Source organism: Lentinula edodes (genome assembly GCF_021015755.1).
Source record: "Lentinula edodes strain Le(Bin) 0899 ss11 chromosome Unknown C8R40scaffold_17, whole genome shotgun sequence".
Taxonomy (NCBI): domain Eukaryota; kingdom Fungi; phylum Basidiomycota; class Agaricomycetes; order Agaricales; family Omphalotaceae; genus Lentinula; species Lentinula edodes.
Window position 1 is genome coordinate 114,131 of NW_025764323.1, and position 26,246 is coordinate 140,376.

General features: G+C 44.5%; 8 protein-coding genes across 8 annotated transcripts; 3 read left to right on the forward strand and 5 right to left on the reverse strand.

The window, feature by feature from the left end:
• Nucleotides 1-402: 402 nt before the first annotated feature.
• On the reverse strand, nucleotides 403-3,366 carry C8R40DRAFT_1170432 (uncharacterized protein; the record flags this gene model as incomplete). The annotated part of the gene is made up of 12 exons (XM_046231535.1): nucleotides 403-681; nucleotides 742-936; nucleotides 988-1,167; nucleotides 1,226-1,325; nucleotides 1,377-1,531; nucleotides 1,580-1,793; nucleotides 1,842-2,038; nucleotides 2,087-2,266; nucleotides 2,314-2,541; nucleotides 2,588-2,946; nucleotides 3,004-3,144; nucleotides 3,195-3,366. 12 exons carry the CDS (start codon nucleotides 3,364-3,366, stop codon nucleotides 403-405), a joined length of 2,400 nt encoding a protein of 799 aa, XP_046086431.1.
• A 424-nt stretch (nucleotides 3,367-3,790) lies between these two features.
• C8R40DRAFT_199424 (eukaryotic membrane protein family-domain-containing protein) lies at nucleotides 3,791-6,601 on the reverse strand. Its single transcript, XM_046234315.1, has 10 exons — nucleotides 6,413-6,601; nucleotides 5,792-6,355; nucleotides 5,466-5,744; nucleotides 5,267-5,417; nucleotides 5,047-5,214; nucleotides 4,818-4,996; nucleotides 4,600-4,764; nucleotides 4,286-4,545; nucleotides 4,086-4,227; nucleotides 3,791-4,023 (listed from the first exon to the last, which is right to left on the reverse strand). The coding sequence occupies exons 2-10, from the start codon at nucleotides 6,311-6,313 to the stop codon at nucleotides 3,847-3,849; spliced, it is 2,043 nt and encodes a 680-aa protein (XP_046086432.1). The 5' UTR covers nucleotides 6,314-6,355; nucleotides 6,413-6,601; the 3' UTR covers nucleotides 3,791-3,846.
• Nucleotides 6,602-6,694: 93 nt separating this feature from the next.
• On the forward strand, nucleotides 6,695-8,529 carry C8R40DRAFT_199515 (uncharacterized protein). The gene is made up of 2 exons (XM_046234316.1): nucleotides 6,695-8,212; nucleotides 8,279-8,529. Exon 1 carries the CDS (start codon nucleotides 6,834-6,836, stop codon nucleotides 8,208-8,210), a length of 1,377 nt encoding a protein of 458 aa, XP_046086433.1. The 5' UTR covers nucleotides 6,695-6,833; the 3' UTR covers nucleotides 8,211-8,212; nucleotides 8,279-8,529.
• A 1,644-nt stretch (nucleotides 8,530-10,173) lies between these two features.
• C8R40DRAFT_1069372 (uncharacterized protein) lies at nucleotides 10,174-11,701 on the reverse strand (the record flags this gene model as incomplete). Its single annotated transcript, XM_046226101.1, has 7 exons — nucleotides 10,174-10,495; nucleotides 10,611-10,735; nucleotides 10,786-10,905; nucleotides 10,955-11,077; nucleotides 11,127-11,210; nucleotides 11,258-11,368; nucleotides 11,417-11,701. The coding sequence occupies 7 exons, from the start codon at nucleotides 11,699-11,701 to the stop codon at nucleotides 10,174-10,176; spliced, it is 1,170 nt and encodes a 389-aa protein (XP_046086434.1).
• Nucleotides 11,702-12,192: 491 nt separating this feature from the next.
• C8R40DRAFT_1272362 (uncharacterized protein) lies at nucleotides 12,193-16,769 on the forward strand (the record flags this gene model as incomplete). Its single annotated transcript, XM_046234069.1, has 15 exons — nucleotides 12,193-12,706; nucleotides 12,757-12,851; nucleotides 12,902-13,135; nucleotides 13,191-13,563; nucleotides 13,619-13,883; nucleotides 13,938-14,154; nucleotides 14,209-14,485; nucleotides 14,538-14,893; nucleotides 14,956-15,107; nucleotides 15,525-15,745; nucleotides 15,796-15,971; nucleotides 16,025-16,213; nucleotides 16,272-16,320; nucleotides 16,382-16,561; nucleotides 16,588-16,769. The coding sequence occupies 15 exons, from the start codon at nucleotides 12,193-12,195 to the stop codon at nucleotides 16,767-16,769; spliced, it is 3,480 nt and encodes a 1,159-aa protein (XP_046086435.1).
• An 899-nt stretch (nucleotides 16,770-17,668) lies between these two features.
• C8R40DRAFT_199855 (uncharacterized protein) lies at nucleotides 17,669-18,681 on the forward strand. Its single transcript, XM_046234317.1, has 3 exons — nucleotides 17,669-17,714; nucleotides 17,772-18,352; nucleotides 18,402-18,681. The coding sequence occupies exons 2-3, from the start codon at nucleotides 17,874-17,876 to the stop codon at nucleotides 18,415-18,417; spliced, it is 495 nt and encodes a 164-aa protein (XP_046086436.1). The 5' UTR covers nucleotides 17,669-17,714; nucleotides 17,772-17,873; the 3' UTR covers nucleotides 18,418-18,681.
• A 4-nt stretch (nucleotides 18,682-18,685) lies between these two features.
• On the reverse strand, nucleotides 18,686-21,616 carry C8R40DRAFT_1045334 (beta-lactamase-like protein; the record flags this gene model as incomplete). Its single annotated transcript, XM_046224296.1, has 11 exons — nucleotides 18,686-18,922; nucleotides 18,977-19,218; nucleotides 19,279-19,420; nucleotides 19,479-19,733; nucleotides 19,784-19,933; nucleotides 19,984-20,130; nucleotides 20,307-20,496; nucleotides 20,553-21,131; nucleotides 21,187-21,278; nucleotides 21,326-21,371; nucleotides 21,420-21,616. The coding sequence occupies 11 exons, from the start codon at nucleotides 21,614-21,616 to the stop codon at nucleotides 18,686-18,688; spliced, it is 2,277 nt and encodes a 758-aa protein (XP_046086437.1).
• Nucleotides 21,617-22,346: 730 nt separating this feature from the next.
• Nucleotides 22,347-25,779, reverse strand: C8R40DRAFT_1160662 (uncharacterized protein; the record flags this gene model as incomplete). Its single annotated transcript, XM_046230040.1, has 10 exons — nucleotides 22,347-22,646; nucleotides 22,700-22,769; nucleotides 22,819-23,891; nucleotides 23,948-24,019; nucleotides 24,073-24,714; nucleotides 24,748-24,752; nucleotides 24,815-25,202; nucleotides 25,259-25,362; nucleotides 25,530-25,656; nucleotides 25,708-25,779. The coding sequence occupies 10 exons, from the start codon at nucleotides 25,777-25,779 to the stop codon at nucleotides 22,347-22,349; spliced, it is 2,853 nt and encodes a 950-aa protein (XP_046086438.1).
• Between the last annotated feature and the right edge of the window lie 467 nt (nucleotides 25,780-26,246).

Consider the following 26,246-nt stretch of genomic DNA (forward strand, 5'->3'; position numbering starts at 1 on the left):
CGGAGCGGCCGGACTTCGGAATAATTACCTTGTGACTTATTTATTATTCCGAGCTTTCATCGAGGTCTTATGACTACTGTATTTGGGATGTATATAAGCTAGAATACTTTGTACGTTGTAGTCAAGCTTGAAATCAAGTGTACCACCTTATCCCACTCTTTAATATCTTCTTTACCTTTTGCTCCCGGACTCCCGGATCATCAGGAACCCCATTTAGGCTGCTCATCCCAATCTTGCACTCTTGCCATAATTCCCGGGGACACCAACAGTGTGTGAAGGGTGTTGCTAATAGCTTCACCGACGTCCCACTCCCAGTGTGTACTACAGGCCAGTACTCAGTTCCGGACCTCGGAATTATCCCGGGCCATTCCCGGGCCAGATCCGGCCTCAGAACCTCTATAGCTATTGACCTGTAGGCACAGTCTTGTCAGTTGCAGTTGTGAGTAAGGTCGACATGAACTCTGCCAAGCGGATATGTATTCGTGCAAATATAAGATCTTCACCCTCAAGTTGAGCAAAGGAAACGGGCTTCAATTTTGAGTCTAATGTGAAGTGGACATTGTCGATTGGTGTCTCCAGATCTGATGGGAGCTCTGGATCGCCATGCTCATATCTATCCAGTATTTGGATTTCATCCTGTATGAGGGTAGCAACAACACTCTGATGCTCAAACCGTACAATCTAAGAATCCGGTGATCTTAGATGCACAGAAGATATAAGAAACAAATTACAAATATATACCTGTTTTGCTGTGTCCTTGAAATTTGTTTGTCGAAGGTAAATTTTGCGTAAAGGGCCATGAAACTTCTCATTTGGTTTGGTACTCATTCCACGTAAAACACCTTTGTTCTCAATGTCATCGTAGAGATGCTGGTGGTAATGTACCTTGATGACATTGAATGTTTTATTCACATCAGGTGAGAGCGATATGTACACCTATTTGTAGGTAAAGCATTAGATTTGTCAGATTCTCGAAAGAGCACAAACCTTGAGCATATCTACAAAATTCTTGATAGCACCATGGCCAAGTGCTATTGTATCAGAAGTCTGTACGTTCAGTCCCGAATACATGATCATGTTGATGTACTTCCGCATGACTTTGAGAAGCGTATAGGCAGCTTTGTTCTCCTTTTCTGATATAACATCATGGGCGGCAAATAAAAAGAGCTAGAAATGATCTGTAATATGAACAGCGATGGTGAAAATAAATCTAGCGTGAACTCACCCTTGATATATCGTAGTGTTTACTACCATCATTAAATGATAGCTTCATAACACCAGTGTCGAAATGGTTGAGTTTGGACCAGCGAGGAAATTCTTTAAACCTAACAGACAGTTTGTTGCTATACAACAAATTTGAAGAACTGAAAACAAACCAATTATCAATTTTGGTTACTGCACTCCGATTATCAATTTGGATCTTTGCATGTTCAAATATATGATCGCCCCAAACCCCACTGTCTTGGAAGTGGAGATCGTCGAAGGAAACGCCTGCAAACGGATCACTATGGGCGAGCTTGAAGAAGGAATTCTGAATTGAGGTCAGCCAGTAAGTTATGATGATGAAATTAATACATACAAAGCATGGTCGCAGACTATACTTTTTAAGCTCTGCTTCTTCATCTGCTTTTGAGATTAATGCCTTCTGTCTAGCATTATTGAGTATTTCGATAGTGTCCTTCGCAGTTCGTTCAAGGTATTTATTGTCAAAGTCTAATAATTGGTCATGTGGAATTGGGCATCTTACGCATGGGTGCAAGCTTTTTAACCCCCGAGTAAGACAGATGACACATCTATATATTCATGAGATCGTGTTGATGGATACAATAGATATGAATTACTGCTCTTCATAATCGGCTGACTTGATGAGGACAATAGGATACATCCACCGATGAACTCCATCACCACAAACCATTGTATACCCAGTTCGACAATACTCTGCCATGGACTCGAATATCTTCGCGGCCGATTCATGCCATACAACGTTTTTGAAATTGACAAAATCGGCCTTACCACTATGTGCAGCATCTTCAGAAACCTAGATTGATGTCAAACACTGCGTAAATAGCTGATTAACTAGGCATACAATTGGTAACCACCCTACGACCCTACCTCCAGCAATACCAGAGCCATTCCGGATATCCATGGGTAAATTTGCACATCGAACAATGACAGGATAACCTTTTGCAGTACCAAACGATGATAGTTTGCTCTTATCAGCGTAAAACACAACACAAAGTGGTACCGCTCCGGCTGGAAGTTTACTCTGTATCTTGTGATCAGTATTATACTGGCAATAGTTAATGAGCTCACCTGAAATGACCACCATGAATTTGCTGACCATGCTTCCTCAATGAAACGTTTCCATGTCTGAGATCCACCATCAAATTTGAAGAGTCTACGAGCATCCCATTCCATCTTGGATACAATATCGCGATTAAGTAATAACTCTTGCAACCAGTCCCAAACAGGTCGGTAATACAGCTCATATGATTCTGGCTCTAGATCACGATAGCGGACTACAACTTCTGTCTTTCGAAACTGTTAAAATATCAATATCTGTTTTTGAGGGATTAATAAAACAAACCTTTGTTAATCGTTCAGCTGCTAAGTCCCAAGTATTCTGGATTTCTTGGTGATCTTTTAATGTAAAAGCGTCAAGACCACGGGCAGCGCGATAGATCAAATTGATAAGTTTGTCGGTTTTTTGTTTATTCATGTGGCAGTCAAGCGCTAATGAAGCAACTTCAAAATCCATACGGCTCCTCCATGGATGCCATGGTGTGCGATTTGGTGGAATCGATCCTTTGTTTACATCCTCGCTCCTTCCGAAGTCATCGAAATGTACAATCACAGGCTTCCGGCCACTGTTGGGATGATATTCAATTTTGATATCGTCCAGTTGTATTTCTGATTCCAACTCTTCGGATTCCAACTCTTCGAGAACTTAGTAGGTAACTTATGGTCAGTAGAAGACCAAGTGTATAGAAGTACAGGACCTACTAGGAGTATGATTATCCCCTTCCATACTTGTGGAAGTCTCTTGATAATTGTCGAAATAAATAGGTTCCAAGTCTGTATCTGATTCAAAATTGCCAACACCGGGGTCATCTTCTTGAGCTTCAGGGTGTGTGTCGCCAAAAGCTAGCTATGAACTGAGTATATACATATTTCCTTGAGCTCCAGAGCCTCACCTGATGTTTCAGAAGGTGCTTCCCTCATCCTGTATAACCTCGCAGATTTTTCTTCCTCTATTTTGCATTTGCAAGCAGTCTGGTGCCGTGCAAAGGTCTGTGGAGCAAATAGGCCATGGCAAATATTGCATTCACATTTATTTGTGTTAGGAGCAGCCCTATGGCGAGACATTTAGAAAGGAAACAATGTTTTGTTTAAGAGTTTTCTGTGGAGGCCAAAAAAGGCAAACCTGTCTGAAATCCCTACCTTGCCTAATTGAGCGTCCACTCAAAAAGCTGTACAGTGATCTGATTATCATCTTATCATAACATCCTGTTGCGATTATATAATCAGCATCTAATCTGATTTTAATCACGGGCTGATCATAAGCGCCATTTCAAGTTTCAGATGTGTCATAATGTGATTACAATTGCAGTGTAATCGACATCTAATCAAATTCTAATCACGGGCCGATTATAAGCGCCATTTCAAGTTTCCGACATGGTCGCCTCCGTAAGCATGTTATCGACAACGACTCTTTCATAATTTACCTTATATGATGCGGGGAGGTTCGACGCGCTGTGAAAATTCTCATGCTTGCTCCTTCCTCTGACCGGAGACTTATCGTACACAGAATAATGATGATATTCCATAGTACAGCCTGACACGGGTCTACCATATCCGCTTCACCATCGTATACCTCGTCAACTCCTCTAAAGGTATTCTTCCCTTCTTGCCTCTACCCCTGCCATCATTGTTATTCCTCGGGGGATTTTCACCTATCTCAGCTGTAGGAGACATATCGTCCCTCTGGTTGTCCAGAAGGGTTTTCAGTTCACGATTGTATTGCTAAAAAGAGATACGGAGGTAAGAAGATACCAAGAGGGTGGCAGGTCTGTGCAGGAGCTCACCCGTTCTTCTTTACCTTCCCCGACTGGATCTCTACCGAAATCATTCACTACGTCTTCCGCCGCCCGAGCCTCCATCCCGGCGCGCCTTCGCGTAGCATAACTGATAAGGTTCACACCAATGATAATCTTGATCACGACAAAACTGAATCTCACAGGTTAACATTCTTGCGTGTATAGAGAAAAAAAGAAAGGGGACTAACCAAAGCCAAATTAGTACTCCCAAGAAAATCCATGTTGCACATCTCAGGAGCTCCTCATTTGTAAAGTCGAAGGATCCTCGAGTGACTGGACTTTCTGTGTCCCAGATGCCCGCTGGACTAAACGAGCCGGAGGTTGCTGAGGGAAGAGAGAACAATAGACTAAGAGACTGATAGAAAATGAGGATGGCAAGCACGGCCAGAGGTAGGGAGGAGAATCCCAGCCGACGAGCAACTAGAGGGGATTGATCGACATATGTATGCTGAAAAAGACCTGTCAGTGCGAAAGGTTCCAACTCATGGACGAAATATCTTACTTTTCTTGCACCCCGTCTACCAACAGCGCTACCGCTTGCAAGATCGCGACATAGGACGTCTGTGAACCTTTCATAGACCGAGGGTCTGATGTGATTGAACTTTGTGATGAAAGCATGCTTCAGCCAATCGACAAGCATCTCTGAAATCATCACCGTCAGTACCGGCTACAAAAGTGTTGTATCAGCAGAAGTAGATAATCGAGGTCCAGGCTACGTACATAAGATATCGTCCAGAGGAAGTTGATCGTCTTATGACCTCTGAACCAAAACCATCCAAAGCTCTTTGGCAGAACAAAACCACCGGTGTCAAAATCGAACTCCGACCCACTGAGTTCGATGAGATTTCGAAAGGCGACGATACCGAGCATCAGCGTTAGCGTGAACCGTTCGACAATATCTGAAACAAAATGAGTTCATACATCGAGCGAAAAAGACCTCACTACACACCAGCGCAGGTAATCTGGAATAAACCGTCCTTTTCGAATTTCTTGAACACACTTCCCTTGATCTCGACAAACTGATTTGAGATAAGTAGACTAAGCAGAGCATTATCGTAGGAGTTCACGGCAACATTGAGAGAAATGAGTTGATAGACCATGACAATGCAATGCAAGACTATAGATTTACAATGAGTGCTGCACGATCGTTGAAGTATGAAAGACGCTACCATTGTACACTGTAGCAAGAAGGAAAAACACCAGTGGCCGAAAGGTATGAGAGGAAAATGGTACACGATGTGACAGAGGCTCGAGCGTAGACCGAGAAAAGAGACAGTCGAGAATGTCTTGCCCTATTGAAGCACACAGTCGGTCACCAATCTTCGAAATGCGATTAGATGTCAATCTTCAGCGGAGGCTGAACAGTACCTCGAGTGCATTGAAGATGACATATAGTTTGATAGTGTCCTGTCCGCGCACAAAGTGGTAAATCTTGCTAGCGTCTGTAAGGGGAACCAGTATCGCAACCGTCAAAATGAGGAGGAGTGTCCGGAGGATGTCCGCTTTCTGGGAGGGCGGCAGGGATGACGCGGATGAAGAAAATAAATTCTTCACGAGACAGAAGACTGCTATGGCGGTGCGAATGGGTAACACGGTGAATGTGTATAAGAATGAATCAAAACATAGAATAAACCCAAAACCTATGATCTACCAAGCTTCAGAAATCGCTTTCCTATGAGAAAATCATCACACACCTTCTCCATTGCCAGTGGAATGCTTAAAAAGTTCGAAACCCGCTCCCATTTTAGTTCTTGGTGCGAATCAAAGTCTGTCGCCAACAGCTCTTCCCTGAGATAATCCCACAGCGAGAAAGGAGCTTGGTACTGCTGTTGCCGCTGTAGAGAGACATACTCGGAAGGTGACGGAGAAAGAGGTAAAGGCAGCGGTGAGGGAGAGCGTGAAATGGGTGTCGGCGGCAAAGACGCGTAAGTGAGCGGAACTTGGTCTGCATGAGGATAAAATAGATGATGATGAGAGTTTAGATGGAGATTAGAAGTCGAGTCATCGATCCCGAGTCCTTCATCCTCTCCTGGGTGAATGTATTCATAAGGAGTGTCGGGATCTGATTGTACGTCGTCGTTTTGTTTTCTGAGCCTTCGTCCCCGCGGAGTGTTGATCCCAGATGAAGAAAGAGCCGCAAAGGCATTATTCCAGGAAGTATTTATTGAGTTTGACGAGAACCGCCGCTTCAGAATACGAGATTTCCGTAACGACATGGTGGTTTTGCGGCAACAATGTGGCGCACGATCCGAGTCCGCCTGAATGCTACATGTAAGCAGATAAAGTTAAAGTTATGTCATCTTGTCGAATTTTACCTCCAGTTTCTTTGAACATCCTTGGAAGCCGTTTCATCTCTGGCGCTGACCGTGAAGAGTCCACAGTCAGGCAGTCGACCTCAATGCATTGATTTCTTCGTCTACCACGTTCCCCAGACTCGACTCTCGAAGTGAAAGGCATACCCCTTGTCGCTCCTAGACGTTTGGTGAAGCATTCCTCCTTCCATGTGAATAGCTGCTCAAGGACTCACACGATGTCATCAGATTCAGCCTTCCCTCAACTTCTGTCTGGCCACTCGCCGAGGGCCTGTGCTTAGTTGTTGTTTTTCTGCTGCCCACATTTTACAGACCCGGATCTGACCGGATATACTCCTCCATCTCATTCCGAAGGCCTTTTAAAGGGCCCAGGTTTCTATCTTGCGTCAACTTGATCTTTTCTGCCTTGGATACCTCCCAAGAAATGCCCACTAGTATTCGTTCACTTCCTCCTGAACTGCTTTATGCTGTTTTCGAGCTCACCATGTCAGCAGAGAATGATCCCCTCGAGAGTCATGATGACGAGATCACGGTGTCTCCTCCATGGCCGGATATATTTGACTTAAAGAAAGGGCCTTGGGTGCTTGCGCAAGTGTGCAGCCGATGGAGATTCATCGCGCTATCTATTCCACAACTGTGGTCCAATTTCTACGTCAGACTTCCTCGCTGTAAAGACTCTGCAGTCGATGTACTGCAGGCTTGGCTTGGCCGTTCCGGCAACCGCCCTCTCCAATTCCAGATCACTGCCACGCTGGGATTCTGTGGACATCACTGTGGTTCTGCATTGCTTACCACACTGGCTAGTACGTCTGCTCGCTGGCAGACCGTGGAGCTCGTGGATGTGTCTATAAAATTCTTGGATACGCTGGCGATGCAGCGTGAGATACAGCTCTGTTCTTTGCCATTACTCAAAGAGCTTTCTCTGCGCTCTAGAAATTGGGACATTGAATCCGATGATTCTCCCGAGTTCGAAGACCCTTCCACTGCATACGAAGTCTTTTTCCGTGCCCCGAATCTGGACACGTTGATCAACCTTGACACTTTGAGTCTTTCCGTATTCAAACTACCTTGGAACCAGCTCACGACCTACATTGGATCTGATGCCTCACATGCCATCGACCATTTGGAAATCATGTTACTGTGTCCGAACCTCATTGAATGCGATGTTGCTTTTGATCGTACACATACTTGGCCCACTATTCCCTCGCTTCCATTGAAACAACTCAAAAAGTGGACCATACGGGTTAGGAATTCTGCTCATGACCTTTCATTGCTTTTGTCCCAAACAACTATTGAGGTTCCGAATCTCCAGGAATTGGCCCTTCTTGCCGGCCCCTTTGTCCTTACCCCAATTCTCGACTTATTTCGACCCGTATTAATTTCTTCGGCGTGCTCACTTCAGTACCTTGAACTATCTGGTAACACGATAGATCACTCGCTTATGCGCTTTCTCGAATCGGTTTCAACGATAACTCGTCTCCGCGTCTGGTCAAGTCTGACAATACTGCCACTACTTCAAAACCAGGAGGCATTGGTACCAATGCTCCATACCCTGGATATCGGGCTCACCGAACGAGCAGATATATATGCATTCGATCTGACAATTTTAGCGGTTGTTGTGCGGTCCCGTCGTCGATCAGATCACGTTGAAAGCATTCGTCGAATGAACATCGTGGTGAATATGTGGGAATTAGACATCATGGGTCTCCATGTATTTCCTCCCATCATGGAGGTTTTACAAGAGGAAGGGCTGGACATACGTGTTTGTAAAAGAACAGAAAAGCTGTCTCGTATCAAATAATGGTACGCTACAGATCTAGAAGATGTCGATTTCTGTGCTTCAAATACATGCATTTTACTTTTTGAAAGTTCGCTTCTCATGAACCGACCTTGGATGGCTTGGGTTCGCGACTGCACCGCTAAGCTACGATCTGACATGTCTGGCCTGGTAACTTGCTTCAGAGTGAAAGGGAATCAGGTGAAGTTTTCGAATACGCCGAGGGTATAGAATACATAGATGGTTCTCGAACTCCGTGATGAGCAAACAAAGGAGCTCATTCTAGGATAAGATAAGATAAGGCCGACGTATGAGAGACGACTTAGCGCGCACTGAGCGCTTCAGATCTCTTACTCCTGTCTCCCATTGCCTTCGCGCATCTTGTGGGTCACATTCGTAAATTCCCTCCTGCCCTCCCTTCCGATTCAATGTTCGGTCCCTACACCAGGAAGCCATATAAGAGGTGAAGTGCCGAAAGGTTGGAGATAAGGATGCTCGATGCTCGACTAAGGATGCTGAAATATTCAACGAAACGGAGTACGGAATGCTCCGGCTTGATTTACCGCGTCCGGGTCGTTGCCCACCCGCAGGGCCAAGCCCCAGCCAAAGTTCAGATTTGACTTATAGAACTGGGGACTCACTTCATGCAAGCAGGAGTGAGTTCAGTTTAGTATATAGTCTCTAAGCTACTTATCTTATCACACTATAAGTGCTTTGCGAAGACTTTTGCACCTTTCTTGCTCAAGGCAATCTCATCAGGGGTAGTGCGCGCGCTCATTGTGAGAAAATTGCCAATTTGCTTGGTGTACGGCAGACCCGGAACTGCTTCAATTGTCGGTGGCGAGAATTCGAACATGTCAATGCAAAGCATCTGCAAAGCACTGTATCATTCTTTCAGCCTCTCTGTGCCTCATTGCCTATTCCCTGCGAGTCGCCAATTCCCTTATCAAACTAGGTTTAACTAGCAAGGCTCAACTTCCGGGAAACCCGGTTCAAATTTTCTGCAAATGGAATTGATACAGACAGAAATTTGAGGCAAACGAGAATGTGTTTTGTTCGGTGAGTAACTCTGTCTCGTCTTCCTAGCGCGTCGAGTTGACAAAAGAGAGATCCGAGTGTCATCGGAAGCCCAGAGTCCCTTCACTGTCCACAGCTGGTTTACAGTATTCAAAGCGAGTCCTCTTCCGAATAACGCTGTCCCACCAGACTTCCTGCTATAATTTGAGAGGTCCCCAGGCCAGTCGAGGCCATTTGAGTAACAAGGAGTAACCTGGGAGTAACTGTTTGTCCTTCGTGGGCACGTGATGCATGGACATGTCACATCCTGTCGATAAAGGCTTAGAGTAGTGAAAGACATATCCTAGAATTGGTGCTGAGAATACGTACATTCAAGTTCTCCATCAGCTGAAATACATATCTCATACCTCAATATACAGGACACAACAATGCGAACTTGAAGTGTACACCCCAGTTTGGTAGTCAGGCCTGTGTGGTATCACTGAGTGTGTATTGAGCTGACCTCGAAGTAGAATCACCCCGAGCTCAAGTATTGTGGTGAAATCAACAACTATAGGGACAATCAACTGGATATCTATTTGACTTGCGGTCTGGCATCGATGTCTAGGCTTTACATATTATTGACTTAATTCTTGACCTTAATTCCATGTCATTATTCTTCTCCTTTGGTCATAAGTCTATATGTAATAGTGACACTTTCCTCAACATCAGCTCTATGATAATTTGTATCCAATAGTCATAAAAGTAATGAACTTGCAATGAGCTCGGAGGTTGTCTCTATCATGCTTCATACGCAACCTGAGCTTGTCATGGGTCAAGCATCAGTTGAATAGCTTCGGTGACCTATACAATATGTATACTATTTCAAACATTTCCCTCATAATTTGCAGTTGAATGAGCTTAAGTCAGTTCTCCAAACACCCAATATAAACGAAGAGTAATCTGGCATTGGTCTATATATGCATTTTGTCTAATCGGATCCACCACCACTGCCGCTGTCACCTGCGGTGCTGAATTCACTACTCCCACCATTTCCTCCAGTGCTGAAACCCCCATCAGATGCCACATGCTCGGGACTACCCTCTTCCTCATCCTCTGGCTCGTCCTCGTCAATTCTCAAACGTTTCCGTCCCTTGTCGGTGTTACTTGGCGGCTGCACCTGTTTTGCCCATTTGTCAATAATATCCCGTTGATTGTCATTGCCAAGACTTGAGCTTGAAATGATGATAATATCAGTAGAACCGGGTGTTCCGTACTCTTTTGTATCATTCTCGTAGATGTACTTAAACATTCTGATGGAATAGTTAACAGCAAATTGAATATAAGAATGCATTGAAGACGTACTGCCATATTGCAAGATGGAATAGTTAACAGCAAATTGAATATAAGAATGCATTGAAGACGTACTGCCATATTGCAACATTGTCAGGATTCTTGAGACCGCCAGGTCCCCGCCATTGAGCAATGTCATTATCGACATTTGGCCAAAAATCTTCATCATTTGCATCTGGATGTTGCTTGAGGGACCAACGCTGGTGAAATGTCATCGGAACAGACATATTGAACATTGAAAGAAACTCACCAAAACTGCAAGCCGAGAAAGGAGCTCAATAGTGATTGGAATATTGAACTTCTTACACAAGGTATGAGCGAGAAGTGCGATATTTGCAAACAGAGCATTCGGCTTCACAGATGCATCAAGCTAGAACAACAACTGAGCATGCAGAGGGCATGAACACAACAATACTTACTTTCTTTTTCAGATTGTAACGATCCTGAGTAAGAAATTCATTGCACAGCCTGCGGATAACATTGAGCTTGGCAATGTCATGAGAACGTGGAATCTCCTCATATCCGATTTCACGCAATGCCCCCTACGGAATAAATTCAGGTCACCCAACCTACATCAATTATGTCACTTACAATTAGAGCATCGGCAATGGGACCCCGATAGGATGAGAGATGCCCGTTCATGAGAAAAACCATGGAATAGTTTTGGAGGATTTTCTATGGCTAATTGAAAACAGGTTAAATGATATGGTATTGGAACATACCTTCAAACCATCTGAGATAGTGTATTTCTCTGCCTTGGCAAGGCGCTCTAGTAGCTGGGCATTGTAAAGGTTGAATGCAGCACTGAGAATAACCTGTTCTGCGCAGGAGGACTACTGAACATCAGAAATGGCAATATAAAATTTTTTAAAAACACGGACATTGACAAATTTATCGAGCCAACCACTATACTTTTGTGAGAGACCAAGCTCCGTCTTCACACTATTTGCAGTGGCAAGAATAGCCTGTCGCTCAGCCTGTGAGTTTGAGATTGACATGTGTGGTGTGCGTGAAGGCAAATTGTCGGAAGTGTCAAAAGTGTCATCATCAGACTCGGTATTGTTGGTGGGGGGTTGGCTAGTGGCCTGAAGTTGCATTTCACGCATGATACGCTGGGCTGGGGTTAGAAGAGTCGGGTCCATGACGGTAAGGTCAAGTGCAGACATAGCAAAAAATGGGTGAAATGTTCCGAAAAATTCAAAGCGAAGAATTATAAGTAATTTGCAGGCTTTGGCTTTGAATGAGACCGGATGGGTTTAAGTGAGCTGAAACACATATTGAACTAGAATGGCCGAGAGGCCATATTCTAATTTACTGAAACCACTGGTCAATTTAATGGACAACTGCTTTGCCTTTTTATTGCAGGGGATACCTCTTGGGAGCCAGCAGTAATTTGATACCTCAACAAGATAGAAGCATATTCATAGAATCAAAGGAGCAAATAGATGCAAGTGTAGTTGTAGTACCGGAAGCATGTCGGACATTGCTTATCATGATTGCCTTGTGGTGGGATTATTGCTCCCGAGTTCCGGGGTTAATCACATATATAGAGCAGATGCATCTTTGCTTTGTTCCATACTACCTTCATCTACATCACTCTAATAGCAATGGGAGCACGAAAAAAGCCTGTATCAGATGGTATGTATATGGTGCTACAATGGGTTTTGATGCTTTATCTCTGATGTATGAAGCAGGATTCGAAGTGCATCCAAATGATGATACCAAAATGCGTTGCACACTCTGTTTCACATTTTCTCCACACAGCAAAGCAAGTCATTATCAGAAGAGAGGTGATTCTATAGCACTCCGACATTGCTCAACTGAAACACATGTACAAAATTTGGCAAAACAAGTGGAACAGCTTGAGAAGGAAGCAAAACAACAACAGTCATATGCTGGTTCATCTCAACTAAGCAAAGGCATGGATATGCTTGAGGAACCTCCAATACCATCTTTTGTTTCTTCTTCAGAAAACTACATTTCTAATGTAGTGCCTGAGCTGGTTCTCAATGGTTTGCAGTCACCAGTACCATTTGACCCAGCAAGGGAAAAAGAAGACATACAGTTCCAGTTTGAGCAGATTATCTTGAAAGAGATTCTTTCTGGCTCTGGAGAAGAGAGTGAGGATGCTAGTGAAACTAATATCATTGAGATACTTCATAACCTCGGATGTATGTATTTACTGCATCTGTGCTATTGATCACTCACCTACTGATTATAGTTGAGGATAATGAACTGGAAGGAGATGATAACCTGTTCAACCCAGCTGCTAGCTCCGAACCTGTTGGTGCATATGCACCCTATCCAAGTAAATTAGTGAGTACTTATGCTTCATAAGGGAGATGATAGTTTATTGCTGGTCAAAGATGATGTTGCTTGATGTAATGGATAACCTACCCCGGCTACGGCTCTCTACCACTCATTTCAAACTTATTATATGGCTATTGAAAGAGGCAGGGGTTCTAAACGTACCATCCTACTATGCCTTTCGTCAAATGCAGTCTGAGCTTCAGAAAGCTATAGGATGTGAGCCAAAACCATTCACTTCAATGCTGGGAAATCATTTCCATGTCAATGATTTGAAGGCTGCAGTCCAAAGGGTGAGCAGCTTACTATTTTGATTGGAAATCCATATATTAATGATTGTTTCCAAAGAATTTTTCTAATCCACACATTGCTCCTCACCTCAACTTCTATCCAGAGGAGACAGATGGACCAATTTCTGAAGTCTGGCAGTGTGAACGTTGGAAGGAATATTCACCATCTCAGCATACATCAATGTACTCCTCCAGAGGGAAGCAGTTTTATATTGATGAGGTTGCACAACTTCATGACAACCATTTTGTACTTCCTATTTCCTGGATCAAACAGGGTGGTATCATCTGTGCTGATGCACATACTGTAACTCAAGGAATAGATGGGAATTGGGTTAAAGCTTCAGATGTAAATTCTATTCCAGCAGCACATTTCAAGTTCAACTATCTTGATATCATTACCTTGCGGAATGGTCTCCCAATGACCTGGAATGGTGAGTGAGCTCAATTCAGATATGTATATAACAGATTCATTAATTCAATTGCCAGATCCACATGCAATACCTGTAATGCCACACCCATCTCGCAAACTTGTCCCAGATGGATATGATCTCTATGATGTATTTTATCCCTTGTGGGTTGATGATGTTTCTGGTAACAGATCAAAGCAGTACAACAAACACATCAACATGTATACTGTTAACTCCAATCTTCCGGGGCGCTTAATCCAACAAGAATATTTTGTACAATTCATATCAACATCCCCAAATGCCACTTCCCCAGAACAATTTGCTGCAGTGAAAGAGATAATTAAGTTTGTATCTTTTCCTTGCATCCTAGATAACTGTTGAGTCTCACCTACCTCTAGTGAAACACATGTCAAGCCTATTCTTTGCTACAATGCATATACAAAACAGATGTGTGGTGTGCGAGTCCATGTTCCAGGACTTCCTGGAGACAATCCCCAGCAAGCTGAAGAAGCTAGCCATTCAGGTGGTAACTCCAATCTTCTCTGTCATAAATGTGATGCAGGAGGAACACATGAAGTTACAGAGTCAAATTCTGGCTACCACTCATTATACACTGTATGTGGAGTTTCAATTTTCCATCTAATTTTGAGATTTTTATTCAAGTAATAGACTGGAGCAGCTCGCTCGGCAGCTCAGACTCGTGATCGAATTGTCCAACAGCTGAAAGCTGCTACATTGGGAGTGAAGTCAACAGTGATTGACCTGCAACGCAGTACAGGAACAAAGGACAAGGTTGCACAGTACTGGATTGATATTTTGCTTGAGAAATCACAGAAGATGAAGCATGAAAATCCCAATCGCACTGCTGAAGAAATATCCATTGAATTAGAGACCTGGCTAAAAAACCAACCTGGTGATAAAATCAATCCAATCTTGGACATTGCCAGTATGTTTATGCATTTTTCTGTATTTTTCAGGTACTTATGTATAGCATATAGATCTAGACCTTACTCAGGATACCCCCATTGAGATCCTGCACACCATTTTGCTTGGTGTCATTAAATATGTTTGGTACATGTTCCATACATCATTGAATGATCAGCAGAAGGCATTCTTTGTGGTCCGCCTACAGTCAACTGATCTTGATGGACTCACAGTACCCCCATTACGTGCAGCATACATGATGCAATACCGAAACAATTTGATAGGGAAGCATTTCAAAACTTTGATGCAAACAATGGCCTTCCATGTACAGGATATGGTTACCCCTGTGCAGTTTGATTTGATCAAAGCTGTGGGTGAGCTTGGTGCTATGCTCTGGGTTCATGAGATTGACAACATGGAACAATATCTGGTACAAAATTCAATTTTCCATCTCTTGGAAATGTATTCTAATATATATGTGTATATGGGCAGGGTGACCTTGATATCATTATAGGCAATACCCTTGATGCATTTGCAGCAGTTGATCCAGCAAAAATTATCAAGAAAGTCAAACTGCACCTTCTGCCACATATCATTCCTGATATTTGCCGTTTTGGCCCCATTATCCGTAATTCCACTGAGGGGTTTGAATGCTTCAATGCTGTACATGCGATTGTAGGCCACTGCACCACCGTGCATGGCAAAAACTCGGCTCCCTCCTTGTGGGTTATTAAATATTAATTGAATATTATGGAATCAAAAAACAGGGGCGCCTTTCAGGCGCCGACATTGATTTTCTGAGAAAAGCAGAATAAAAGTATATGAACTTAAACTATCTATGGAGTAACAGGGAGTAACCGAATGAGACGAGAAAAAGTAATCGTGACAGAGGGTGACAGTCCCGTGATATCCCGTGCCGGTCACATTTAAATGAATGTATTCCAACAGAATGTGACTGAGTACCATATATGGAGAAACTCCTTCCAAGTAAGCAAAGCGAAATGGCATGACGCGACCTACATAAGGACGAGTCTTCCGTAAACTACAGCCTCGTAATTTAGATTATGCTCAGTCTACAGTAATGGTCAAGCCCCAAGCCGAGATATTGCACAGAAATTCTCCGGAATGGATCGTATGAAGCATATCCTCAGTGGGGGATTCTGGTATAGCAATACTGTGGGCGAATGGATACAAGCAACTACCCGAGTTCAGAATATACTACACAGTCATCCAATTATTCAACGCCATTTAGGATGGGTATCCCCACAGGCAGTCAGGCAGGGTATGGCTAATTCAATATTTAAACTCTTGCTGAAAACTTAACTCATACAGGAGCTATGAAGCCAATGGCACAGGCAAAAACTAAGCCTATCACTTGGTTTTCAACTAAGGCATCATCAATTCGGGATGAGGACTGGATATTTTGGAATCACAATTTCTCTGTAATTGCTCAGACAGGTGATAGCTGTAGGATTGGTTCCTGGGTTACAGCAAAAGAAGCAGATAATGTAAGTGGATTGATGCAGAAACTGAAAAATATTTATGAGGTATTATCTTACAGGGATATATCATTGGCCGGATTGTTGAGCTTCTTTCCCCTGCTCCAAAACCACAGTTAGTGCCTCCAGCAAACCATGTTACCATTGAAAGATTCATCATTGGGGCTGCCCAGCATCATTCATTGGGTATGCCAGTTCTGTACCGGTCTCAAAGTGAAGTCCTATCGAAATATGTTGTAGTTGCACCTTCTGTAAGTGGACAAATCAAAATTAAATTTGCCCAACTTATCTTATGCTATTGGCTATAAGGATATACTTTTCCGGCTATCTGTACAGCATGATTGTCGGGGTGCACAATGTACAGCTTCAGGCTCTCGACAAATTATTCAAGAGCATCAGATAACTTCATCGAGAACTAGCTTCATTGAACACAAAAAATGATGACTGGTATCTTATCAATACACATGCACTCCATAATGCACATTTAATCCGCAAGCTACTTCCTCGGGAGCTTACAGCCCCTCAGACTCTACACAATGATCGAGAGGCATACCATTATGAAATTGCAGAGAAACTTCGGGTCTCGCAGACATCAAAACGTACTCAAACACAAATTAAACGCAAGGAGACACGGGATGCCAACAAAAAAAAAGAGAGGAACATAATGCACAGATGGCAGGAAATCATACTCAAAATGCTGGTGAACTGGTAGAGAGTGATGAGGATGATGATGATAGTGATGAGAATGGAGATGACGGTGGTGAGGAACCAGAATCTGGATTTCATAATAAGCGCAAACGGAGATAATTCATTAGATACATCTTTGAGAGAATTAAGTCACTAAAACATTCTTTGAGTTTATTGATGCTTTGAACATGCTATGAGCGGGGTGCAAACAAGCTCAGACTGATTTTGTATCTAAGCTTCAATGGTCCTGCTCCAAGCAGTCAAGAGAGGATCCAAGTGGGTGCCAAATTGACCTCAAGATGGATGTAGTTGATGGACCTTCCAAAAGGGTCTCATATACCTAGATGTCCCAGTCAATCTGACATCAAATTTCACCCAAAACCAGACTTTGACTACATCTTGCCCTAACATCAAACAGCTACCTGGATCCCTGCTTGTGGCATTTTGACCCCATTTTCAGGTGATCTAATAGGTATTATTCACACTTTTTATTACATGACTTAGATCCTAGACTATTGATGTGAGATCAAACTGAAGTACATTTTGTGGTGTACTAGTAGCCTTTGCCCCCGCCGGCGGCCGTCGTCTCCCTCCGGTTCCGCACATGAATGCTGCAAATGATCCTGTAAAATGTGAATACAACGGAATATTTTGAATCGCACTCTGATTCGCAGACGCCTCGAACATTTGCGGTCGTACTTTTCACCATGGTTCAAATTTGGGACGTTGAGAAAATGTTGAGTGCAGAACTCTCCCTCTTTTGAATTCAACCTTCAAATTATTGCTAATAATGCTTTCGAGGCATCAACAGTTTCAGCGCCTTTGATAGCGAAAAAAACAGTACCAACAAGATTGAAAGATATCATCTAGCACAGAAAATGATGATGATCGACGGCTGCATAAACATCATATTCAGCTCAAATGGCCCGAATCCTCTGTTCTTCCGAATTCCGGAAATAAAAAGCTGTACGTACGCTACTCGCGACATTATCGTCCTTTGGGCTCTAGATGCCGTAGCAATTATCCTCGGACAGAGGCTAGACTTCAACTCACGAACAACCTAATGTGATCAACATTTAGATGAACTCTCTGATACCGAGGCTTAGATTGTGATTAACTCAGGTCGTCACGGCGTAGCTGATTATGTGGCGTTGCGTTCTCTATAAATGTTGAGCTCGGAAATAGATTGATCTTCTTAACTTTGTTCCCCTCTACTCAAGGGAGATGCAGGCTCTCCCTCAGCCAGTCGCTGTTCTCATTTTCTCATCTATAGGCATCTCTATAGCTATATCCGTCCTTGCGGTTGCTGGTTTAATCCTGAGTGCCTCGCCTCTTCTTTGGACCATACCAGTCACATTCGTTGCCACATTCTCTCATCATATCACGATGCTCAGGATAGCTCGTGTCGAGCCTCATGGGTCTGAACGCCTCTTTTCGAGGTTGAGAGTCATATGGGGGTTCATAACGGCAGCGGCTTGGACTCTATGCATCTGTGTCGCTGTGATTGCAACCGTACTCAAAGCAATGGATGTGTTTCCGAAATATCAAATGCATGTAGGGCTATGGTTAATGGTGACCTGTGCAGCGCTTGCGCTCGTAGAGTCTGGACTTACTTGGACAATTGCGATATTCAATCAAAAGGAGAGGAAGAGGATAACATATGCTGCGAAATGGAGGCCTTTGACCATGAACCACTCTTGGAGGTTTGCTTCTTTCAGATCCCTAGTTGAGCCACGCTGATGTTTTTTAAAGTATCAATCATAGATGAAGAACCTCCTTTCCCAGACTCGTCGTGTTCTTTTCCGGTGGATTGTAATTTAAATTTTCTCTTCTTTCTCAAACTGTGTATCGATTGCCTCCCATTTCCTTTGCATGTCTTTTGTATATTATTACCACATAACTAACATAATATGTCATGAACACTACGACGGGTTACCGTGTTGGAAGAAAGGTGTTCTACTCTGTTCTGCTGTGATTACATCGATCAAGCATCAGTGTGGATCGTCCAGCTTCCAGCCTGAGGGTAGCAACATCTATCATACATCTCCTGCCTTGCTGTGGATTTCTCCATTAGAGATATCTTCTTCCGCTCTCAGCGCCTCTTCTTTAGGTATCACGACCGATTTGACTGTTTCCCTTTCAGTAGTAGCCTCTTCGTGAGACGTTGGCGCCACCGTGATGAAAGCTTCTGATAACGGGCTTATGGTGGTAATAGCCATAGCGAGAACTGCCTCTACGCGCCTCTTCAGGTTTTCACTGTTGCTCGAGACGTTCTATATTGTGACTATAGTCAGCACTACTGTCTGGCCGGATCTGGTAGCACGTACCAACGAGACGAGGTTGATGGTCGCGTCCGCTTCGTCCAGTTGAACGAACAGCGACGGGACATCATGTTCATCTTCGCCTTGTTCAGATTCATCCAATTCGTCTGGAATATGGAGCTCGACTTCCCCGAAATGGGCTTCGAGAAACTTAGCCAAACTTTGATTTCTTGCAAATTGGTCGAATTCCTTTTCTGCATGGGGATGTTTGGTGTGCGGGTGCGAATGCGAATGTGAGTGACTGGTTACTAAATTCAACCAAGCAGTGTTTTTTTGAATATCCTTCTAACAACCAAAAGAACGCTCACGTTTGACAGACGCGGGACTCCTGTCGATTCCTGTTATAAGAGCAAGCGTTGAATCCGCGATCATATCGTTGCTTGCACTGGAGTCCCACTCAAGCGTTAATTCGTGTTCTTGAGTGCGTTTCACATCTACAGCTCCCATAACCTGTCGTCATTCCCAATCAGAGCCTTCGCCAAGTGATTGGATATGAAAAGAAACATACTCGCATAGTAGAAACACCTTCCCTATCGACACTGTCTTCCACTTTACCGTACATACCTTCCAGATGCCATCGAATCAACTCCCAACCGACTCCGAGTGATATTCGTTGACGCTGGCTAACTGTACAGGTGGATAAACCGGCAAAGTCTTTTAAGTCCCGAGGATCAAGTAGAGTGTATGAGTAGTCTTTGGCCACTAAGAGGCCAGCCACTACATCGTTTGTTTGGGGTGGGTTGTCGGCTAACGTACCAATGGCCTATAAAACATCGCTCAAAAGGCATAAAAAACGATTGAAATAAAAATTACCTTCGCGACTCGCTCACCGCGAAATGACAATTCCAATGTTTCACAGTTCCGTGGTGTATGAATTTTGACGTCTTCATCTCGTTCTTTGTAACGCGAGGTCATTGCGGCCCGCAAACGACCCATCGCATTTTGCTCTCCATGAACCAGCACCTTAACGACCAGATTAGTACACACTAGATGAAGCGCGTGAAATTGCATACCACATGTTGAGCTTTGATCGCCTCAATGAATTCCGAGTTTTGAGAATAGTCGACGTGAGCACTGAATGAAATATACTCGACCGAGATTTTTCGCGGTATCATTCCACCTTTGACAGACTCAAATTCGTCCGGCTCGTTGATGATATCCTAATGTGAAGATATAATGAGCACTTATGATTGAAGATAGCTCAACGGAATTGGAAAAGGGGGAAACCGCTGACTTCATTCACTCAATCAGTGAACATGAAAATGAAGAATGAATTAAATTTGATTTTTTCAAACAGTACATACAGATTCATATAGGTTTTCACTTCTCCACTCACCCTAGCTAGTGTACCTTCGACTGAGTACCCAGTGATGATGAGACCGTTACGGGAATCGGGAGCCCACAACTCGAATAGTTCCCGACTTGGACCGGACTGCATGAACCCAGGACTTGCAAGAACAACACACGGTGGCCCTTCTGCTATCTTCTTCTCCCAGCCTCTAGGTTGTGGTAGATTCGAAATATGTCTAATCTTAAATGTCAAGATGTGGTTCAACGAGACAGAAGTGAGAAGTAAACGCACTTGAAAACGAAGGGGTTATCACGCTTCGCAAATCTTGACCGAACGTTTGAGTTCATGGTATGAATATATGTCTGGTACACTGCCATGGATTTGCGAGCAAGACCGGAGGCATAGTAAATTGGAACATTGTGAAGATCGGGATGTTTTTTCCAATATTCGTCAAGTATAAGAAGCAATTCTTGAGCTCGACCAAGGGCGAATTGAGGAAGAAGAACATGACCACCTCTCCGTATGATCGAATGAATAAGAGTTGTGAAACGGAGTTCCTTCTCAGGTCTACTTTCAAGTGTTTGGACACCATAAGTACTCTCAACGATCAGAACGTCGGGACGGATCGGTGGAATTTCAGCCTTGACGAGATGTCGATCTTCTTCACGGGAATAGTCACCAGTATACAGAATCTTCAGGCCAGCAATGTCGATTAGATACATGCACGCGCCTAAAACATGGCCGGCATGGTAAGGCGTAAATGTGACACCAGGACAAGGTGTGATGAGTTGATGTGCAGAGATCGTGATGATTGAGGAGAGTGACATCGTCATGTCAAGAGGAGAGAATAACGCGTCGGAAGATGAAGCACTAAGGCATACGGGATATCAATGTGTTATTCAGAGCACTAGCAAAGTAGGTGGACCTCATTCGAAGAAAATCCTGCATCATGAATTTGTGAAGCGCCTTTGTTGGATGGGTCATGTAAACTTTGCCTTTGCCATCTCGGAAATTAGTCTGGAGGATTGTTAGTAACTCGAACATGGATTGCGCAAAGACTATACCTTTTCGGTAATGTAGGTCAAAGCAGCGGCATGATCCAAGTGAAAGCTGAAGCTCGTATTAGTGGAGATACAGAAAGGGAAAGTGTAGACAGACTGGGTAACAAGAATTGCATCGACAGTGCTCCAGTCTAGATCGTCAATGAACGGTAAAGAAGCCATACCACTATACGCGGGATGTATACCAGTATCACAGACAAGAGTTATGCCTCGATACTGTAGAACGCAGCACGACCTGCCCACCTCTTGGCCTGCTCCGAGAAGTGTTACGCTCAAAATGGGAGTGTCCGCCATTTTCAAGTGGGAGGAGATGCAGAAGCGCGACGATTACATAATTTCAATTTTCTCTACTTCTTCCTTCAAATTCTCTACGATTGATGTCGAAGAATAAACGCGTCAAATCCCACAATGCTGGAGGCAAAAGAGACACCGCAGTGAAGGATGCCTCAAAAAAGAAGAGGAAGACACATTCTAGAGCAATAAAGTTCAAAAATGCTGAGTTGAAAGCAACTCTGGACAACCAGGCTCATCTTCTCTATCATGATGGGCCGATTAATACAGTGAGATTTTCATCGCATTCATGCTTGCACGTTTGATGACTGGACTTTACAAGACAACGAACGCTACCTCAAAAGCTTCGCCGTTGGTGGGATCAAGCGTGCACGACCTTACTGCAGTTTTGAGCAACCTCTAGAATCCCGCGCTGGGGTTTGTTTGTACGTGGCCATTTCATCCCAATTCCCCTTGCGTTCATTTCAGTTTCATCCGCCAGAAATCGTCAAGTTGAGATGTTTGTATGCATTTCTTGTATTGTAACAAATGTAGATTTACACTACGTACAAGAAACAGCAAGTAAAAACTTCCAATACCAATCATAACCATTAGTACTATAACCTGCAGTAGTCATACGAACGAGAAGGAAAAGTAAGTAAAACAATAATTCAATTGAACGACAGAGATGAAGAAACCCTCCACGTAAAGAAAGGATACGGACACAGTTTACTTGTACATAGTGAAGGATCATTTAGCTCATGTCCTCCCATTGAGGACGCGGTGCATTGATGGACAGCTTCCCCAACAGCTTTCGTTGTCGGAGATTCTTAACCTCAGTGTTGATGAGGTCTCGCAAACGTTCCAGATCCAGACTTCGCTCAGCGCGCGACCCCATTAGGATGTTACGCCAAATACCACCAGCAGCCACAGAGTTGTCGATGGAAAGCTGCATTGGACGATGAAGCCGTACCATTTTTTGCATCAGGTTGTCCGGACTGGGATAGATGGCATTCGGCCATGCAACACGGATGGCGAACCACCAACCCAGAGGCTAGAAGATCTATCAAAAACCAAGTAACCGAAAGAAGAGAGGTGATAACTTACACGACCATCAGGAAGGTTTTTTTCAGGATAGGAATCGTAAGTTGTCAGAGACCCATCAGGAAGAGAAAATCTGAGCAACGATAAGTTGGTGGGTGGGCGGTCAGTGATCAAAAACATACCTGTGAACAACCCAGTGATTTTCATCGGAACGATGTTTAGCTAACACAACCAGCAGTCGAGGCATTCCCTGCAAACCGAACGGACCCCACAAATCCCTCAACATACCACATGCATCACCATGTCTTCCGTTGTAAACCGCATTGCTTATAGCGTCAGCCATATTCGGCGGAACGAAGAGACGGTCGACCACCCCCGAAGGCGTATCAGTCATCCGAGTACGAACGTAACGCTTATAAGTCTGTGTTGACCAAATGCTCATTGCAACCTCATTGACCTGATGACCCCTCGTAGTACTGTTCAAGGCTTCATCGAGTTCAGACAACGGCCACACTATAGCCCAGCTGAGCAACCGTTGGTGAATCTTCTGCCACGGTGGAAGATCTTGCTGGTGATCGTTGTAATTTCCATTCCACTGCGGCTGTGGGACGAGACTGCGTTGACCGGTATCATCCCGAGGAATGGGTGGCAATGAAGGTGATGTAGACCGGCGATTGAGGTCTCCGGCCTCAGACCCAGGAATTGTCGGAGCGACGGCAGGCGATTCTTCATCATCGTATTCGTCAGGAACGTCTGAGCGACGAAGATCCCAAGTAGTCTGTTCCTCTCCAGTGGCAGACGGCCTCTGTTGTAGCTTGTAGAGTTCTTCCTCCAAGTATTGCTGACCAGGAGAATCATCACGGCCATCGGAAAGAGCATAATTGGGAGGAGTACGAATTTGGTCGGCGGTGGGCGCCGGGAACCCACGGTGAGTGGGCTCAGTCATTTCGCCATCATCTTCAAATTCCGCAGCGTTGTCGAAATGACTACCGGGGGGCGCATCCTCCATGGTCATCTCCGTTTCAGGCTGGTACATCGATTCTGCCATGGTACCAGTGGCTTGTGTATGAATGTTGACGGTTTGCGTGACAGGAGTGTGGGTATACTGATCATCGTCGTAGAAGTTCCCTTCTTCAACATAAGATTGAGGAGGCGGAGGCGGTCGAAGATTCTCGATCTTGGGTCCCAGACTCTCAATACGCTGTTGCATCAACAGAATTTCCCTCTTCAGGTCAGAGGCCCATTTTGGCGGTTCCTACACATAGTTTGATCAAACTGACAGTCGTAATTAAGAGATGACGTTGTACTCACATCAACATCTTCAACAGGAAGCTGGCTTATGGGATCGTGGTTGTGATAAGTTTTTTGATACTGTTTGATGGACTGCGTGTAGCGATGAGCGATGAAGGTTAAGCTAAATCTAAATTAACACGCACCTCATTATCATAGTTCATGCTCAGTTTCTTCATTCTCTGTTTGACAGCTTTCAGAACAACCTTTCTCACTAAGTCATGAGTCTGAGGAGCCTTTAATTGATGCAGTAAAATGCATAATTCATTGTCATGGAATGAGCTCTGTTGCACCTCCGCATCGAGCACAGAAGGCGTGTAGTACGAGGTACGAGGCGTCCTCACAGCTGAAGCAAGTGCTTGTTCAACAATGCGCGCTTCTTCTTGGTTCAGCTCGTCCATGTCTGGAGTATGAGGGCGAGAAGGAGTAGGGGTTGCGTCTACATCTCTGTTTCGACTGGATCGGCCCTGATGAGAAGGCGCAACAGAAGGCTGTTTGGAAGGTGCAATAGAAGATGGTTTGGAAGGTGCCATAGAAGGCTGCTTGGAAGGTGCAATTGAAGGTAGCTTGTTAGATGCCTTCCCATTAGTAGCCACCGACTGCCGAGTTCGATGAGAAGGTGTAACAGAAGGAGCGGCAGACGCTGTCTTTGAAGCCCTTGAATGTGCAACTGACGAGGCCTTTGTTGGTTCTTCCTCCTCTGGAATTACTATCGCCCGTCCACGGGTTGCCGCTGCAAGTAAGTCTTCCTGCGTTGGTGCATGACGGTATGGCGAAAACGGACGACTCTGATGAGAGAAACTCGTAGGAGACATAGGAACCCGACCTGAACAGAAGAGTTGCATGAGAACGTAATGAGACTGAGCACGGGTCAGAAGTCAATCATACCATTCCCATTAACGGGCAGCTGCCGAACGGTACTCCGTGGAGAAAGATCGGCTCCATTAACACCAGGCTCTGATTGATTCACGTTCGAACCCTCACGGTGCGATGGACTTTTATAACGCCTGACGTTGTATTGCGAGAGAGAGTCAGAAGGGGAGACGGAGGGCGCTTTGGATGGTGCTTTGGATCGAGCAGCGCGCGAACGAGTGGGTGACGAGGGTCCGTCATACATTGATTCGTCGCCAAAGCGACTCTCAGGAAGAGGAGGGTACACTGTGCCTTTTTCAGTAGGCCTCGTTTTGTTGGTCCCGTGAGATTTGACTGATTGCGGTGGCGACAAGGGTCTGTCAGTGGTCCTCGCCGTGGGCGCGCGCGAAGCAGCTTTGGGAGACTAACGTACTTTGTGAGATATAAATTTTCAACCACCAAAGAATGCGGATCACTTACGGTAGGGGGCTGCGAGTAATGTTCTGAACCTTGCTTCTCAGAAGCTCTCGAAGGGGCTTGAGAGCGTGTTCGAGTCTTATTGGAAGGGCTCTCTACACCAATATCTATGGAAGTACCCCGATGTGACGCTACATTGTCAAGACCCAGACCTCCTTCAAACGAATTTCCAGTGTTTAAATTCCAAGGAATTTGCCCATTTGCAAGATCCGGTGTCCAGGCAGTATTCTGCGGGATGGTCTATTCGAAGAGACAAGACAAGGAAGATGGAGACTCACAACCCATGTGTTAAGGGCATTCTGGGGAGGTAAATCATCCGGTGGCAAGGGCCCAAAGTTTCCGAAGGATGAGCCATATGAGATATAATGAGGGCCTGGGGCATCATGTGGACCAGGCTCTGGCTGCAAGATATCAGAACAAGTCAATTTGACGATAGAAACAGTCAAACGTACTACAGGTAACGCCGTCCCTCCTTCAGATCTCTGTTGTACGTCTGACGCCATGTCGTCTACATCTTCTTCCATTTCGTGTAACCTCCGGTCTGAGGGAGGTAAACGTTCATAACTGACGAGTGAGCCAACTAATTCGTGAAAAATCTGACCGTTTTGACTTCTAGGCGAAAGCGCGCCATTCTGCGATCGAGAACCAATAGTTCGAGAATGACGGGAAGCCCCAGAATGGTTACTGCGTAGCTCATCTTGGTAGTCCTGGGTCTCCATCTCTCCTTCAGATTGGGCCGTTGCCATTCCATCAAGATATTTGAGAACTATATGGACGAATGAGGAATGTTGCATATATTTACATCCACAATTTGGTTACCTTTGTCGTTGGGCGCTGAAATAATTCGATGTTATACGAGACACAGGGTTCTAGAGTAGTAAGAACTCACCAGGAGTGGTGGATCGCATAAGAACCCTTGTCAGATCCTTCTCTCCTCCTGCAGTAGACATCTATACGTTAACGAGAACGAATGCAATTTGTGGTGGTTGGT